General features: G+C 40.7%; 2 protein-coding genes across 2 annotated transcripts; both read left to right on the top strand.

Moving 5' to 3' along the window:
- Nucleotides 1–337: 337 nt before the first annotated feature.
- LOC113030712 (collagenase 3-like) lies at nt 338–3,137 on the top strand. Its single transcript, XM_026182386.1, has 10 exons — nt 338–443; nt 607–854; nt 943–1,091; nt 1,253–1,381; nt 1,492–1,653; nt 1,783–1,906; nt 2,024–2,157; nt 2,261–2,420; nt 2,529–2,632; nt 2,806–3,137. Exons 1-10 carry the CDS (start codon nt 345–347, stop codon nt 2,922–2,924), a joined length of 1,428 nt encoding a protein of 475 aa, XP_026038171.1. The 5' UTR covers nt 338–344; the 3' UTR covers nt 2,925–3,137.
- A 9,538-nt stretch (nt 3,138–12,675) lies between these two features.
- Nucleotides 12,676–15,539, top strand: LOC113030714 (collagenase 3-like). The gene is made up of 10 exons (XM_026182389.1): nt 12,676–12,774; nt 12,873–13,114; nt 13,203–13,351; nt 13,653–13,781; nt 13,906–14,067; nt 14,170–14,299; nt 14,397–14,530; nt 14,613–14,772; nt 14,866–14,969; nt 15,430–15,539. The coding sequence occupies exons 1-10, from the start codon at nt 12,676–12,678 to the stop codon at nt 15,537–15,539; spliced, it is 1,419 nt and encodes a 472-aa protein (XP_026038174.1).
- The last annotated feature ends 1,296 nt before the right edge of the window (nt 15,540–16,835 follow it).

Genomic DNA, 16,835 nt, shown 5'->3' with positions numbered 1-16,835 from the left:
AGCTATATAAATCCAATCCATTATTATTATTATTATTATTATTATTATTATTATTATTATTATTATTATTATTAAAATCTGATAATTACAGATGTTGGGGCTGTTCTAATTATCTCATGACCAATTTCCTCTGCAAACTGCAACAATGATTCAACATCAGTGTTTTGGGGTTTTTTGTACATGTAACACCGTCATGAGCAATCAAAGCCAGAGTTCCCATCTTCACCATAAAAGGAGCATTTCGTTAGTCACTGACGGCAGGTAGTTACTCAACACATCCAAACTCCAGCCTATATAACAGCTTCTCACAGCACTGAGACACAAGTTGCACACAACGAGGAAGCATGAAGACTTTGACTCTGAGCATTCTGCTTGGCCTGGCAGTGGCAGTTTACTGCATGCCAGTATCTCAGATTACTGGGCAAGATGAAAGTTTTGCAAAGGTATGTGTACTTGGCTGTTTTTTATTTTTTGGCATAGGCTAGAGTGGACAAACGTTGTGATTATTTTAATTGTCCATTCCATGTTGTTATTTGTCTTGTTTCTTGAGCTTAAACATGCTGACAGATATTTGAGTGTAAAGCTCTGAATATTTCTCTCTTCCAGAACTACCTGAAGAAATTCTTCAACCTCACAGAGGAGGAGGGTCCAGCTGTCAGAAGGGGCATCAGCCCGCTGAACAAGAAGCTGGCTGAGATGCAGAGATTCTTTGGTCTCCAGATCACCGGGTCTCTGGATGCTGACACTTTGGCCATGATGAAGAAGCCCCGCTGTGGGGTTCCCGATGAACAGGTCGCTCGTTTCTCCACTTTTGAAAACAACCTCAAATGGAAGAAAAACAGCCTCACATACAGGTGAATGATCTAAAGACACAACATAACACACAACGTGAGAAAATGTGACCACACTAATGATTTTCTTGGATATTGTTGTGCTCTGCAGGATAGAGAACTACACACCTGACATGTCTGTGGCAGAGGTGGATGACTCCATAGGCAAAGCTCTGCAGGTGTGGGCCAAAGTCACTCCACTGAGGTTCACAAGGATCTACAGCGGCATTGCTGATATTATGATCTCCTTTGGTCGCTGGGGTGAGTCTAAAAACACACTAAGTAATATAATCACTGAACGTTTTTATTGTATTATTGCACAAGACATGACCATCCCACCTATCTCACCATCTCACCTATATTTTTTAGTGGTTTTTTTTTTTTTTTGTTTGGCCAAGTCTAATACCACTATCTTCTAACAGCACATGGTGATGGTTACCCCTTTGATGGCCCTAATGAAATTCTTGCCCACGCATTTGCTCCCGGTGATGGCATTGGAGGGGATGCCCATTTTGATGAAGATGAAACGTTCACGTTCCGCTCAAACACGGGTAAGTTTGTTTACTTTTATGAACTGTGGTGTCCAAATTATTACTCTGTAGTGTGCGACCTGAGTTATCCTTAGCTGTAACCAATTGTCATTCTGTGTTTTCTACTTCAGGCTACGTCCTCTTTATGGTTGCTGCCCATGAATTTGGTCACTCTCTGGGCTTGTCTCACTCCAATGACCCCGGTGCTCTCATGTACCCAGTGTACTCATACAGTAACCCTGACACCTATGTTCTTCCCCGGGATGACGTTAATGGCATCCAGTCCCTCTATGGTGAGTGCTAAATTCTTTTTTTGGTTTTATTCAATTAAAAATATTTGAGTTGACCAAAATCTTAGAAGAGCCTGTGCATAAATAATTTTACAACTTACAACAGTGTGATATTTATTAAATTACTTCCAGGTCCAAATCCAGATCCCGTTAAGCCTGGACCTACAGCGCCCACTACTCCTGATGCCTGTGATTCAACGATGGTTTTGGATGCTGTTGCCACAATGCGAGGAGAGATGCTCTTCTTCAAGGACAGGTATCACAAAATAAATGCATGAATACCTGAGTGAGAAATCTCTCATAGCAGAGCTGGCTTCTGACATTGGCTGATTGGTCATTTACATTAATTTACATTTTGTGCATGTGTTCACAGATTAGTCTGGCGCAAACACCCTCAGATCAGCACACCTGTACAAACTCTCATCTCAGCTAACTGGCCCGATGCCCCTGTTAATATTGATGCTGCTTATGAGAGCCAAAAATTAGACCGTGTCTTACTTTTTAAAGGTATGCTTTCTCAGTGTCCACCTAATGCAGCACTCCTTTGAAGTCAGCATTTTTGTGCCTTTACATAGCTTTACTATAAAGTCTACTTCTTATTTGTTCACAGGTCAGCAGGTGTGGGCTTTCAGCGGCTATGATCTTGTAAGTGGTTATCCTAAACCAATATCCAGCTTTGGTCTGCCCAAAACAGTGAAGAAAGTTGATGCGGCCCTCTATGACGAACAAAGTGGGAAGACTCTGTTCTTTGTAGGCAGTGAATACTACAGGTGTGTTCCACTAAGACCTGAGAAAATTAGGCAACTGATTTTCATACAGCAGCTTACAAGTTGTATTACAAATGTTAGATGAATCTAAATACATTTTTCTTTTCCCAGTTATAATGAGGCCACAAAGACGATGGATAAGGGATTCCCCAAACAGGTGGATGAGACCTTCTTGGGAATGACCTCCAAAGTGACTGCAGCTCTGCAGCAAGGAGGTGAGCAGCAATTCAGGCTTGAAGACCACTGAAACGAGACAATGATTTCTGTTTTTTATATTTCTGTTTTTATCTTTTGAGTTTACATGTAATGAATGATTGCTATTTTAACATGTTTAAAAATCCCTCTGGTCTGTTATACAGCACTAACATGTAGCATCTCTGTTCTGCAGGGTACACCTACCTCTACAGTGGACCACAAATGTTTGAGTATGCCATGTGGAGCGGGAGGCTGTACCGTGTGCTGCCGAACAGCTACTTCTTGCCCTGCTACTATAAGCCAGTTTTCTAACTTGTTTACAGAAGATTTTGAATGTTAAATAAGGCACAGTAAAAAAAATAAAGAGAAACTGTATCAATATAATTTTGGATATCTAATATTATTGTTGAACAATTACCAGCAGCTTATGTACTTAATTTTGTTTTTGTTATGTTAATCATTGCTTCATTGAGGTTCACCTTTTTATTTTGTTTTATTTATGGCACAGTCATTATGTAATTCTTTCACTCGCTAATTGTTTTTGTTGTGTTTTCAACTTTAATTACTGTGACTTTATGTATACAAAAGATCAAATGGAGTGCAGTAAAATTAAATTGACATCATCAATAAGCACATTTTAAGTATGTTACTGTTGTGTTACAATGTTACAACCAAAGGTGGATAAAGTACACACACTGGTAATGTAAGAATAAGTACAGATCTTTTATTTACAAAATACTGATGCAAAAGTTGAAGAAGTGCTTCCTTACCTCTCATATATAATCCAAGTATAAAAGAAAAAGTATCTCTTTGGAGTTATTTTTAGCTAACTTAAACTCAGTCATATTATAATAAAAATATACAATAGAAAGTTCTTACGAATGTAGAGTCGGTAGAATAAAAGTGATATAGAGATAAATGACTACTAAAATATTAGGGGTGCAACGATACACAAAATTCACGGTTCGGTTCGGTTCGATACTTTGGTGTCACGGTTCGATATTTTTTCGATACAAAAAAAATGTTCATGCCTTTTTAATTTGTCATTTATTAAAATTATAACTATATATTTTAACTCAAAAGTACAGTTTTTAAATTTAATGTTGCTGAAACAACAAAGTAATAAAAAAAAAATATATATATATATCTGATTGAGGAATCACTCATCTTTGGAAAAGAGAGTTTATTACAGAGAAATGGCTCTTACCAAAATAAAAGCTATACGCTTCTTCTGGGCTATATTCTCAGCAGCATATTAAACATATCAGTTCCCCATAAGGAGAATCCTGTGCTAACGGCTGTCTAAATGACTCGGGTAAAGTTTGTAGCATGCGTGCTTGATGTTTTTGTCTGCTTCCACTTGTCTTTGCACGAGGATGATGTCGGAGTAAATGTGCAGTCATATTCGTTGTGTTCCCACTAGTGCTGTCAGCGTTAATCTCGTTGAAATGACGTTAACGCCACAACACGGCAAGTTTACGAGCTACCGCGGATCGCCCCGTGCCTGGGGCTGGACAGCCAACACGTTAACGAGCTAACTGCGCTAACGCAGTAGTTCCCACCAATGTAATTGAGCATTGCACATCCGACATACTGTTTTACTTTAGTCCATGACGCGCTTACCTTCAGGGTCATATTTCACATGAAAACCAAAATAGTTCCAAACGCCAGATCTGAATGAGGGTGGGGGAGGTTCAATTTGCCATGTTGCAAGGAGAGCTAAACTTCTGTCTCGCTAGCTTGCCCTGCGCTCAGTGAATCTGCGTTCGACTACTCCGCCTAGGCTGCACTGTCGAGCGCAGATCCACTGAGCGCTCAACACAGACAGCATCGTCAGAAGGAAAGTTGATCAAATAAATTAAAAATTTGTATTGTTCAATACATATGAGTACCGAACCGAAAGCACTGCATCGAACGGTTCAATATCGATACGAGTATCGTTGCACCCCTATAACATATATCAGGATGTGAGAACTAATAACTGAGTAGTGTTAAATATCAACACTTCATCGAGTTCTTCTGATCCCTCAGAGGCATCTGATGGAAGACAAAACACTGTTCAGTAGACCATTTCACACTTTATTCTCTTACACAATACTTCTAGAAGGGTGATGCGTCCTGCATGACACATTGCCGTGGATCTCCAAATGGTGGTGCGCCCCTAACAGTTTTATTACAGAAGCTTGAAACTGTGAGATGGTGTGCAGTTGTGGGTCAGCAGAGTGAAGAGTAGGGGGCTCAACACAAATCCTTGGGGAACCCCTGTATTCAGTGTTCTTGTGCTGGAGGTGTTGCTGCTGACCCCGTGCTGTCTTACTGTCAGGAAATCCAGCAGCCAAAGCGAGGTGCTGATCCCCAGCAGATCCAGTTTGTGAATTAGTTGCTGGGGAATGCTGAACTGAAGCCTATGAACAGCATTCTAATGGTCGAGCGGTTTGACCAGTATGCGAACTGAAATGGATCCAGGTTGGGGGGGAAGAGATGTCTTGATTTGATGCATGACTAACTGTTCAAAGCACTTCATAATGATGGGGGGAGTGCCACCGGATGGCAGTCGTTAAAGCAGGAGGGAGATGACTTCTTTGGTACAGGAATGATGGTGGAGGCTTTGAGGCATGTGCAAGCCTGGGTCAGTGATGTATTAAAGATGTCTGTGAAGACATCTGTGAGTTTTGCAGCACAGTCCCTCAGTGCTCGTCCAGGGATGTTGTCAGGACCTGGGGCCTTGCGTGTGTTGATCCTGGCAAGGGATCTCCACAAACTGTCTGGGGATAGTGTCACCACCTGATTGTTCGGGGAGCGGGGGGTTGAATCTTCTCTGCAGGGGAGAAGTTCTGTGCCTCAAAGCAAATAAAGAATTTGTTTAGCTCATCTGATAAAGGGGTGGAACTGACAGCAGTCTGTGGAGTGGGCTTGTAGTCTGTGATGGTTTGTATTTCTTGCCACAGCCTCTGAGTGTCTCTGCTGTCGCTTGCTTATTACCCACCAGTCTACTGTTGTTTACAGCACTGTTACACCCCTGAAAACAGGGGGAAAAGAATCACGAGAGTGATTATGACTTGCGTCTCTCATGCAGTAGTTTATTGCAGTGAAAATGAGCAGAAACGTTTCACATTCTGTACTGCTAAATGTCACATGGTGGAAGAAAAACACTAATTAATAAACCGAAATACTAAAGTGCTTACTATACATATACTTGAGCAGGTTTCCTGACAAAATGGCTGACAATCGCGGCATTTTTAGCTCCTGCAGTTATCGTAATGGCCATTACACAGTACAAAACACAGCTCAAAACCACCACGCACATGTGCACAAAACTGTAAAATAATGCTTCTAACGCTTACAAAACAATGAAGGATTACCTCTTAAATATCTTAACAGTGTACACGCAAAGACTGACAAGTTTGCTGCAATTTCCAGTGTGTGGGGATCATTTGTCACCAACTGCATCACGTGCTACAACCCTGGTCTACATATCACCATTGATGAACAGCTTTTCCCATCAAAGACTCGGTGCTGTTTCCTGCAGTATATTGCAAGTAAACCGGACAAGTTTGGGATCAAGTTTTGGGTGGCTTGCGACCTAAAATCCAAGTACATTTGCAATGTCTTCCCATATCTTGGCAAGGACCCCAGTCGTCCCACTGGGGAGAGACTTTCTGAAAATGTAGTAATGAGGCTGATGGAACCATTCCTAGACAAGGGCAGAAATGTTACCACGGACAATTTTTTCACATCGCTTTCACTTGCGCAAAAACTTCTTGGACGGAAAACCACCATCCTCGGCACAGTCAACAAGATTCGCAGGGAAATTCCTCAATCCACTAGACAGACAGATCGCAATGAATTCACCACTCAGGTATGTTGCAGGTCTTTTGTGGTTCTATGTTTATGTGTTTCATTGTGTGTAAAAGGGCTATGGAAATAACAATTTATCTTATTTCTTAGGTGTTTTCAACCTGAATGACTCCAGCATTCCAGCCGAGGGGATATTAGAATACCCACCCCAGCCCGCCGCCTCTCACCAGGGGCAATTCCAGACTGAGACAGAGTCCAGCCCCTCTCCAGGAGACTGGTTCCAGAGCCCAAGCCATGTGTAGAGGTGAGCCCGACTATATCTAGCCGGTACCTCTCAACCTCACGCACTAACTCAGGCTCCTTCCCCACCAGAGAGGTGACAATGTCCCTATTGCCAGTCTTGGCAGCCGGGGGTCAGTCCGCCAGGGCCTCCGCTCCTGGCCGCCACCCGGCACACAATGCACCCGACCCCTATGGCGCCTCCTGCGGGTGGTGGGCCTGCGGGTGGATAGGCCCATGTCTCCTCTTCGGGCTGTGCCCGGCCGGGCCCCATGGACTAAGGCCCGGCCACCAGACGCTCGCCCTCGGGCACCCTCCCCGGGCCTGGCTCCAGGGCGGGGCCCCGGTAACCCTATCCCGGGCAGGGTAAACTGTTCCCTCGGTGTCCTTTTCATAAGGGTCTTATGAATCGCTCTTTGTCTGGTCCCTCACCCAGGGCCAATTTGCCATGGGAGACCCTACCAGGGGGCAAAAGCCCCCAGACAACATAGCCCCTGGGATCCCTGGGAAAATCTCCTTCATGATATTTTTTTGGTTTTATCCTCAGTTACTGTGACACAAAGCCATGTGCTGTGATGCTTACACCTCTGATGAAGTGTCGGTACTGATAAATGATCAGAATTGTAATATTTCTGACTGTCTGACTCAAAATTGAATCGAATTCAATCGAATCGTTGATCAAATCAAATTGGGACGTTGTGATTTGGAATTGAATCGATTCTAGAAATCAGTGACGATACCCAGCCCTATTTGGTCATATTTGTTGAGCTGCTGAAAAGTTGCATTTGAAGTAACCTCTGTTGTGTCCACATACTATTGCATTTGTTCTGTAGATGCATTTACCAGAAGCGCTAGAGGGCGCTAGTGAGTATGTTGTTCTGGTTGTGGTATTTGAAAGAAGAAAAATAAAAATAAAGAAAGGAGTTATCTCCGGTGATCATCTGTTCCTACCTGCATGTGTGTGTAATGCCTGCTGAACTAACACCATACAACAACCTCCCAGTTCATTCACATCACAGCCCACTTTAATTTCAAAACCTTGTTACAGGTCATCCTATTGATGAATGCATGCGCCATATTTTCAATTACCGTCCATTCATACTGATGGATTATGAATAAATGAATGAATGTTGGAGAGAGAACAGCCAAAAACAAAAATGAACAAAGAACAAGTAGTATACAATCATCAGGTTAATGGCAGGTTAAGCATTACAGAACAAGAAAGAAAAGGCAACTAGCAAAGACAAGGAATCGCAGGGAAGCCTGGGAAATTTTGAAGAGTGGAAAGAATATCAATAAAAGTTTAAAAGGGGGGTAACACAAAAATATATTACCAGGACACATGACCATGATGCAGTTAGGTCTGTAGGTTTTTTGTTTATTTGTAGTTTTGCCTCTTTACACTACCACCTCCGCATGTGTCTGATTTGGCAGCTCTTAAATGTTCTGTTTTGCCCTTCATTTACATCCACATCTCATAACATCCCACAAATATATCAAACAAAAACACTGGGAATGAACTTGAAAAATTGAGGAAACATGGCTCACCTGGCCATGAAACTGTCAAGGTTCCTGGGTGGTTCACCCAGTGTTTTCCAGTGTTTCAGCAGAAACTGCTTAGCCCACCTGTCTCTCAGGGGCCTGCACAGGCTATCGTTTCAAGGCTGTTGCTGCCTCTCAAGCCTCCAGAGTGGCCTCTACCAATCCCTGAAGTGGGAAGAGCATCAAGGTAGATAGATAGATAGATAGATAGATAGATAGATAGATAGATAGATAGATAGATAGATAGATAGATAGATAGATAGATAGATAGATAGATAGATAGATAGATAGATAGATAGATAGATAGATAGATAGATAGATAGATAGATAGATAGATAGATAGATAGATAGATAGATTGATTAGATAGGGACAAACAGTTTTTAAATTGTACCCAAGTCTGTCTTCTGAAGAGTTTGTTAATAAGTTTCTGAGTATGTTTAATAATGGTTCTTGACGCAATGGTTCATAGATTATTTACAACTTTTTTCATTAACTTTCTCAGGCAACCATGTAGAGCAAATTAGCCTTTTCCTATTCGAAGCACCTTAAACACTCCTGGTTTTCGGTCCTCACAGACTTAGTACTCATAATCCCAATATCTATTGTTCTAAAGATTGCATCTCCAGGCAACACGTTTTCACTCCCAAAGCGTAACATTTTATGCTAGGTGACAAATCGTCAGTATATTACGCCTTTGGCCACCTAACACATCCCTATATTAAAATGAGGAAACATAAGAACTGTTTGGAATAAATCTACACATGTACATTTATTTGACTTAAATCGCTTTGGAAAACACTGTCTAACACGATTAAGGTGGTGGTTAAAATTAGGGATAAGGTTAGGGTTAGGCCCGGAATACACAGCTGGAATGTGTGTTACTGCGGGAGCGTCATTCAATTAGATTTCATCCACAATCCGGCACATTACATAGGAACGCAGAAAGGTAACCTTTCGCATTCCCTGGAATGCCTCGGGACGTGACAAATCATCTGTATATTACGCATCGGGAGTGAGAGCGGGCTGCCCTAGGTGGAGTATAAATTGCCATCTACTTTTCCTCAGATCCACCACCCCTTTGGTCAATTCCTCCATTAGAGCCAAAACACCTGAACCCCGTCCCTCCATGCCTCAAGTGTAGCACGATCTTGCAGAAGTGTTGGACAAAGCTTGGTGCTGGGTTCTTTTTCATGACAAAGAAAAAATCAAGGTGACAAACAAGTACCCCTCACCCCTCCTGTAAACTGAATTGGAACTCCTACAAGGCAACACCATTTTCACTAAACTGGACCTTTGTAATGCCTATTACTTGGTAAGGATTAAAGAGGGAGACAAATTTAAAACAGCATTCAAACACATCTTGCGCACTTTGAATACCTTGTTATAGCATTTTGTTTGACCAGTGCTCTGGCAGTTTCCCATTCCCTTGGAAATAATGTGTTTCAATACTTCATTTATCACTTTGTCTTTGTTTAGTTTGATGATATTCCCATTTCCTCTAAGACCCTCCATCATCATTAAAGCCATGGCTGTTTGGTCCTCTAGCACCATCTTAAGAACTGGCTCTGTGTTAGCGGTGAGAAATGTGAGTTTCACACATACTCTGTTTCATTCCTTGTTTTCATTGTGGTTAAAGGACAACTCAAATCTGACCCTGTAAAACACCAACTTTCTACAGTGCAGTTTTGAGATTCCTTTCCAGGCACCTCAACTCCCATTGAGGTTACTTGACAGTGTGAAGTAACCTCAATAGGTCGCCTAATAGGGTAATGCAAGGTCTCACAATGGTTTCACCTGAAACCTGTGGTGATATTGACCCACGCCTTTTTTCACACATTGGCTCAGAAGGGTTGGTTGTGTACAAAAACATTCGTTTACGAACTGAGAAACTGGGATCGAATTATACTTGTCCCTTTGAGTTGACTCTATCATTACTCCTGTCTCTGTCCGGTTGAAATGACCACAGAACAGGAAAAGTCACCATATTTTTCATGTCTCGCAGTCTGGATCAGTCCATTGGCTCCTCACAATTTTGAAAGTTTCTTTGCCTTGCCTGCAAAAGAGTATCTTACCTGCTTTTCCTGTGCTCAGATTTGCTTGGTGTCTGTAAGTAAACATTTGGAATTGAAATGGTTTGGATTCCAAGGAGAACCCAGACGGTGACTAGAACTCTCACTCCTGGAGGAGTATGTTTTTCTGATATGATGAATGGTGAAATGTTGAATGGTGATGGTGACATTTGAAAGATAATTTTCACACTTTGGTTTTTATTTATTGCCAAATCCATGCCACATCTTTGTTATGTCTGAGCTATTTTTTAGCCATTTTGACATCTATCATTCCAGGAACTAACATCTGAGAAAATTGTTGATAAGCTGCCAAAATGGAAATGTCTGGATTTCTTGTCTCACTGTCTCACACGCACACTGTTATGTTTATGGGTGTGGATCTCTGTTTCATCATAGACTGCCCACATACACCTGACTGTGGAGATAGACCTGATGTTTGAATCATAATCTCTGTTTGGAGGGAAACTATGATGACTACTCATATAACGATGGGGTTATCAGCATGGTTTTTACACACTGTACTGCAAAGTTACCAAAACAAAAGCCAAAAGGATGTATAACAATGAGCATCAGCCTTTGATATCCATTCAGTCGTCTCAGCATGGTCTGGAATTTTTTCTTTTTTTTTTGAATACTTCATTACCTCATTACCTTAAAAGGCAGCAGATAGAGGGTACTATTCTTGAGAAGGAGGAAGAGTCCCTGAAGTGTTTGGGTAATTTCAGTCATGACAACTCAACATTCAGTAGTAAAAGATCTTCTGCCTACAACAACCTCTGTGATTCAATCTCTGTGATTCATGCATCAGATCATCAAGCTGCAGTAACAAGTCATAGGTTGAGTTATCAGTTCCCATCAGGTTCAGCTGCAATCACAGTGGACAAACTGGCTTTTTAATGAGGTTTTCTGACTTCTGGAACAGAAGCATAAACATTGTAAGAATGCTGGAAATAGGTACTGTTACTACAGTAGAGTAGTGTATTTTGAAGCCTGTTTCTAAATATGAGAAATTTTAAAAAGTGACAATTTCAGTTTCTAATTGTAAAAGCATGAACACTATACCACTGAAGTATGATTCACAAAATATCTATGACGTTCAATGAATTTGCCCCAAATAAGGTTAAAAAAAACTCTTTTTTCTTGCTGTCATGCAGTCAAAATCCTGACGAGTCTCTGATTCATGTCACAACAGCACTCATATATATACAAAATGATGAAAATGCATACTTTCTTTTTTTTGGTTCTGTTGATGCATTACAAGCTCTCTTGTTTTCCAAGACAGTCATCGTGCCCCACTACCGGTGGACCTTATACAAGACTTCTTGTAATCCTTATACGAGACGATTGCGGATGACTGATGCAGTCTGTGTTAAAATCTGTTAACATCAGCTCATTGTGTAATGGAGTGTTGTAATATTGACCCATATAATTGCCCCCAAAATAGGTGCATATTTAAACCATAGAAAAAACTTTTTTCAAAGTGTTTCATTTTATGTTTTCTTAAAAAATAAAAGAAGAAAAGAAGAAGGACCTAATAGACACTTAATAGATACTTTTTCATAACAAGTACTAACTGGTCATAGTTTACACATGTACTAGCTGGGTTTTTTTTAGCATTGTTCAGTATATCTAAGACACAATCCAAACGATACTACCATCAGTGTCCAATACTGAAAAGAATGGCAGCACTGTTGTGCACCACATGCAAAATTGAGAGTAAACAGAGGGTTTGTTGACAGCACGATATATCTTGTTTGGGTTTAGCCTCAGGACACATTGCTCACTTATCAGTAGAAAAAATAATCTAGGTACTCCCTTTTGTGATGGATTCGATAAATATCTTCTGACTTGTGCTAAACCGCCTTAAGCAAAATTTACAGTGTCTGTTGTAATATAACTTCGAACAACATGCAAAATTAGGAAACATATTCAAAGTAAAATGACAAATATACAATAAATGTTTCATCTCCCTCCTGTTTAAATACATAGAGACAATATTGTCTGAATGAGTATCAGCAAAACACTGATGAAGAAATACACTAGCATGATCCTACAATGATATGTACAGCAGTCAAAACTCACTGGTTTTATTATCCCTTACTGTTTCACTATTAACATAATATTTGGTTTAAAAATCTGTAGTTTTGGTATGTAATGTTTTGTAATGTGTCATCTCATAATCACAGAGTTGATTTGGGAATTTTCTATCTGTGCTGATCTTCTCCTCAGTCATGTCATCCTAAATAAAACTATTACTGAGTCATCAGCTCAAGGAAGTAGTTGCTTAACACACCCACTCTACGATACTTCCCCTCCACAGCCTATATAACACCAGACTTCAATGTATGCACACAAGTCAAAACAGTGAAGAAGTATGAGGTCTCTCACCGGGTGTATTCTGTTCAGTCTGGCGACTGCAGTTCTCTCTGTGCCGCTTTCTGAAGTTTCTGTGGAAGATGAAAGTTTTGCAAAGGTATGTATATGTTTCCTTTGCTTGTCCTATAATTGTAACACAAGTCCTAGGATTATGGGGTATTAAGAATATTGTTCAGATCTCATGTTTTTTGACAGAACTACCTGAAGAAATTCTTCAACCTCACAGAGGAGGAGGGTCCAGCTGTCAGAAGGGGCATCAGCCCGCTGAACAAGAAGCTGGCTGAGATGCAGAGATTCTTTGGTCTCCAGATCACCGGGTCTCTGGATGCTGACACTTTGGCCATGATGAAGAAGCCCCGCTGTGGGGTTCCCGATGAACAGGTCGCTCGTTTCTCCATTTATGGAAAAAAATGGCAGAAACGCAGCCTCACATACAGGTGAATGATCTAAAGACACAACATAACACACAACCTGAGAAAATGTGACCACACTAATGATTTTCTTGATTATTGTTGTGCTCTGCAGGATAGAGAACTACACACCTGACATGTCTGTGGCAGAGGTGGATGCTTCCATAGGCAAAGCTCTGCAGGTGTGGGCCAAAGTCACTCCACTGAGGTTCACAAGGATCTACAGCGGCATTGCTGATATTAGGATCTCCTTTGTTCGCCGGGGTGAGTGCAAATCTTTTTCAGCAATGGAAGATGCACTCAGATAACATCATTATTAAAAATATGAGTCTAAAACAATAGAAAATAGAGTATGGATAGGTTACTCAGAATCAGAAAATCCTAAAGAAATGATGTACTTATACACACGATACCTCTAATCGGCATTATATTGTATTACATAGAGTTATATATGTTTTAGATTGACTGTTTGAATCCACTTGGAGATAACTATTTACCAAATGTTTCATGTCAATGTGTACACAAAATGGTTTGTAAATTTTGGCTTGTTTGCCTTATTTAACAGAACATGGTGATTTTAATTCCTTTGATGGGCCCGGTAACACTCTCGCCCACGCCTTTGCTCCCGGTGATGGTCTTGGAGGGGATGCTCATTTTGACGATGATGAATCTTTCACGTTCCGCTCAAGCCGTGGTGAGGTTTTCACTTATCATTTTTCCTTTTTTGATCTTTACGTGCTTTACGTGTGATTTTAGAAAATAACTGCATTGTCGCACTGTCCTGTAACCGGCCTGCCATTATGTGTTTTCGGCTTCAGGCGTCGTCCTCTTCATTGTCGCCGCCCATGAGTTTGGTCACTCTCTGGGCTTAGGTCATTCCAATGTCCCTGGTGCCCTAATGTACCCAACGTACTCCTACAGAAACCCTGACACCTTTGTTCTGCCTCAGGATGATGTTAGGGGCATTCAGTACCTCTATGGTGAGTACTGAGGGTCTGAGTATTGCTTTGGTATTGCTGCTCGTTTTGACCTTTGGTGGATTGTGAAGCAGGGGTTCCCAAAACGTATCTTTTGAATTCTAGGTTCAAACTCTAGGAAGGATCCCTCTGTGGATGATCCCAAACCTCCCACTACTCCTGATGCCTGTGATTCTACCATGGTATTGGATGCTGTCACAACCCACAGAGGAGAGATTATCTTCTTCAAAGACAGGTTTCAGATATGCGCCGCAGCAGAGTGCTAAAACATCTAAATCCACAGTTTAGTAATGATTGTTTGATGGCTCATGTTTGCCTCTATTTATTATCAGCTTCTTGTGGCGTAGCTTCCCCCAGAGCCAGACTCCACAGCAAAGCCTCATCAGAAGCTTGTGGCCCAGTGCCCCTGTGGACATCGATGCTGCGTATGAGAGCCGACAGTTAGACACAGTGTTTCTGTTCAAAGGTACTGGTTTCTCCTTATCTATGTAAGAAACACATTCCATATTTTGGAATCTAACTTAAGCGTTTTCAATCGTTTTCTACAGGTCGCAAAGTGTGGGCCTTCACTGGCAACCAGCCCGTGCGGGGCTACCCTAAAACACTAACTGCTTTTGGTCTGCCAAAAGGAGTGAGGAAAATCGACGCTACCCTTCATGATGTAAACTCTGGCAAAACTCTCTTCTTTGTAGGCAATAATTACTTCAGGTGAGTTGAAAGTTTACCAGTTCCAATTTTCACTGTGAGCTACTCTATACTATTAACGTCAACTGGATCAATCTATTTTCTGTTTTTCTCCAGTTATGATGAGTCCAGAAAGACTATGGAGCAGGGATATCCCAGACTGGTGAATCAGGCCTTTGCAGGCCTGACCAGAAGAGTTACGGCAGCTTTCCAGCACAAAGGTGAGTGGTCCTCACTGCTAACCTGAAATTAGAGATTTTAAAAAATGTCTTGCCAGACTAAAAGTCATGCTACTGTCATTGTAATTTCCACACTTTTAACATAACAGCAGAACCAGAAGCAGCTCTAAAACCTCTTGAAAACTCTTTAACTCTTAAACTATATGCTCCAGTGTAAAACCGAAAAGTAGCACCTACTTTATAATGAGTCTAAAAACATAACCTCCCCGAACAACAGTTAAGTATTAAGTACTGAGCTTAGAGACAGTAGTAGGTGGATTTTTTTGGCAAAGTCTGCTGGCTGTATTTATGCTTTAAGCTAAGCTAACCGTCTTTTAGTTTAGTATAACCAACACATGAAAGCAGTGGCCTCATGTATATCATTGAATTAAGACAATGTATTATTTTTGTGAACCATTTCTTTAACTAGTATTTAGACTAACACTAAGCCATTGTTCTGCAGGTTACACTTACATTTACAGTGGACCCTACATGTATGAGTACGACCTGGGGACTGGGACACGGCACCGTGTGTTGAGGAACAGTTACTTCCTGCGCTGCACGAACTCCTAGACGAATGGGTCTTTGTTTTTACAGTATGTAGTAATTGTGCAAACTAAGACAAAAATCTGTAAACAAAGCCTACAGTATTATTCAAGTACTTCACTGAAAACGTTTAAACTGCACTTTTCTCAATTTCTTTTTAAACATATAATAAAAGTGGGGCTTAAGGAGTCAGTACTATGATCTATAAATATATGATCTACACATCCTTGCCTCTGCTAAATTATTTTGATCCCAGGTGGACACAAAATCTTTGCCCTTGCCTGAGTAATTCATTGTACTTTAACAACAGTTACAGCTCAAATAAGATTGTTTAGTGCTGCAAGTTTTGCTGAAACAAAACAAAACAAGTTTATACTGGAAACAACTAAATTAAAAACTGATATTGGTATCCTGATATGACTGAACACCCTCTAAAGATTTTGAGAATATTAAAGAGAAATTGAACCACTGACCAAGTAGTATTATGTTAAAGGGGGATTTAATACTGCATTGTGCTATAGCTGCAGAAGGTATGAGATTGATGAGCACTGCATTAAGTAATTAATTTTGAGAATATTTTAATGACCTTCTAAATGCAGCTTCAAATGTATTTTCTAAATGTGTTTTGTTGTAATTGCTCAGATGACTTCATTTTAAAAGGAGCATTCACTAATAAATACACGAAATGACTTCATTGTCTTTAGACTGTTGTTTCTTAACTATGATATGAAAAATGACTGTATGAATTTTAAATAACTGATGGCTACATGTCTTATTTATATAAAAGCTGAACTGTTTAAAAACATCTGATACTTTTTGGTTATTATATCCAATATAAATAATACATTCTCACACAATATAATAAATACATAACATGGCTTCTTGGCATAACAACACATCTGTACGGAGCAGAATGTCATGGTCATGGGTCATTGATTCAGTGCTTTGTGTTCATGGACTTCTTGACTAATCATTATGATGTTTCTAGAGTGACTCATATTTATTAGTTTAGTTTTTTTTGGAAAAAGGGGAAAAAACAACCTCTGCTTACCACACAGCCTGACACAGAAATCTGTACATAGACACCCCCCCACACACACACACACACACACACACACACACGGTGCTGATGAAATACCCTGATGTCCTGCTTCAAGGCTTTTCAGACTGAAATCAACATGTTCTTGTTGATGAAGTGAACATGCATGAACATGACGTAAATTCCTTTACATGCAGATCTAAGGAATATATCTCCCCCTATAGACACACACACACATTAACATTGTAATGCTGGTCTTATTCACAACACTGGCACTGAATATT

The sequence above is a fragment of the Astatotilapia calliptera genome, chromosome 10 (assembly GCF_900246225.1).
Source record: "Astatotilapia calliptera chromosome 10, fAstCal1.2, whole genome shotgun sequence".
Taxonomy (NCBI): Eukaryota; Metazoa; Chordata; class Actinopteri; order Cichliformes; family Cichlidae; genus Astatotilapia; species Astatotilapia calliptera.
This window is presented reverse-complemented; position numbering and strand designations above follow the sequence as displayed.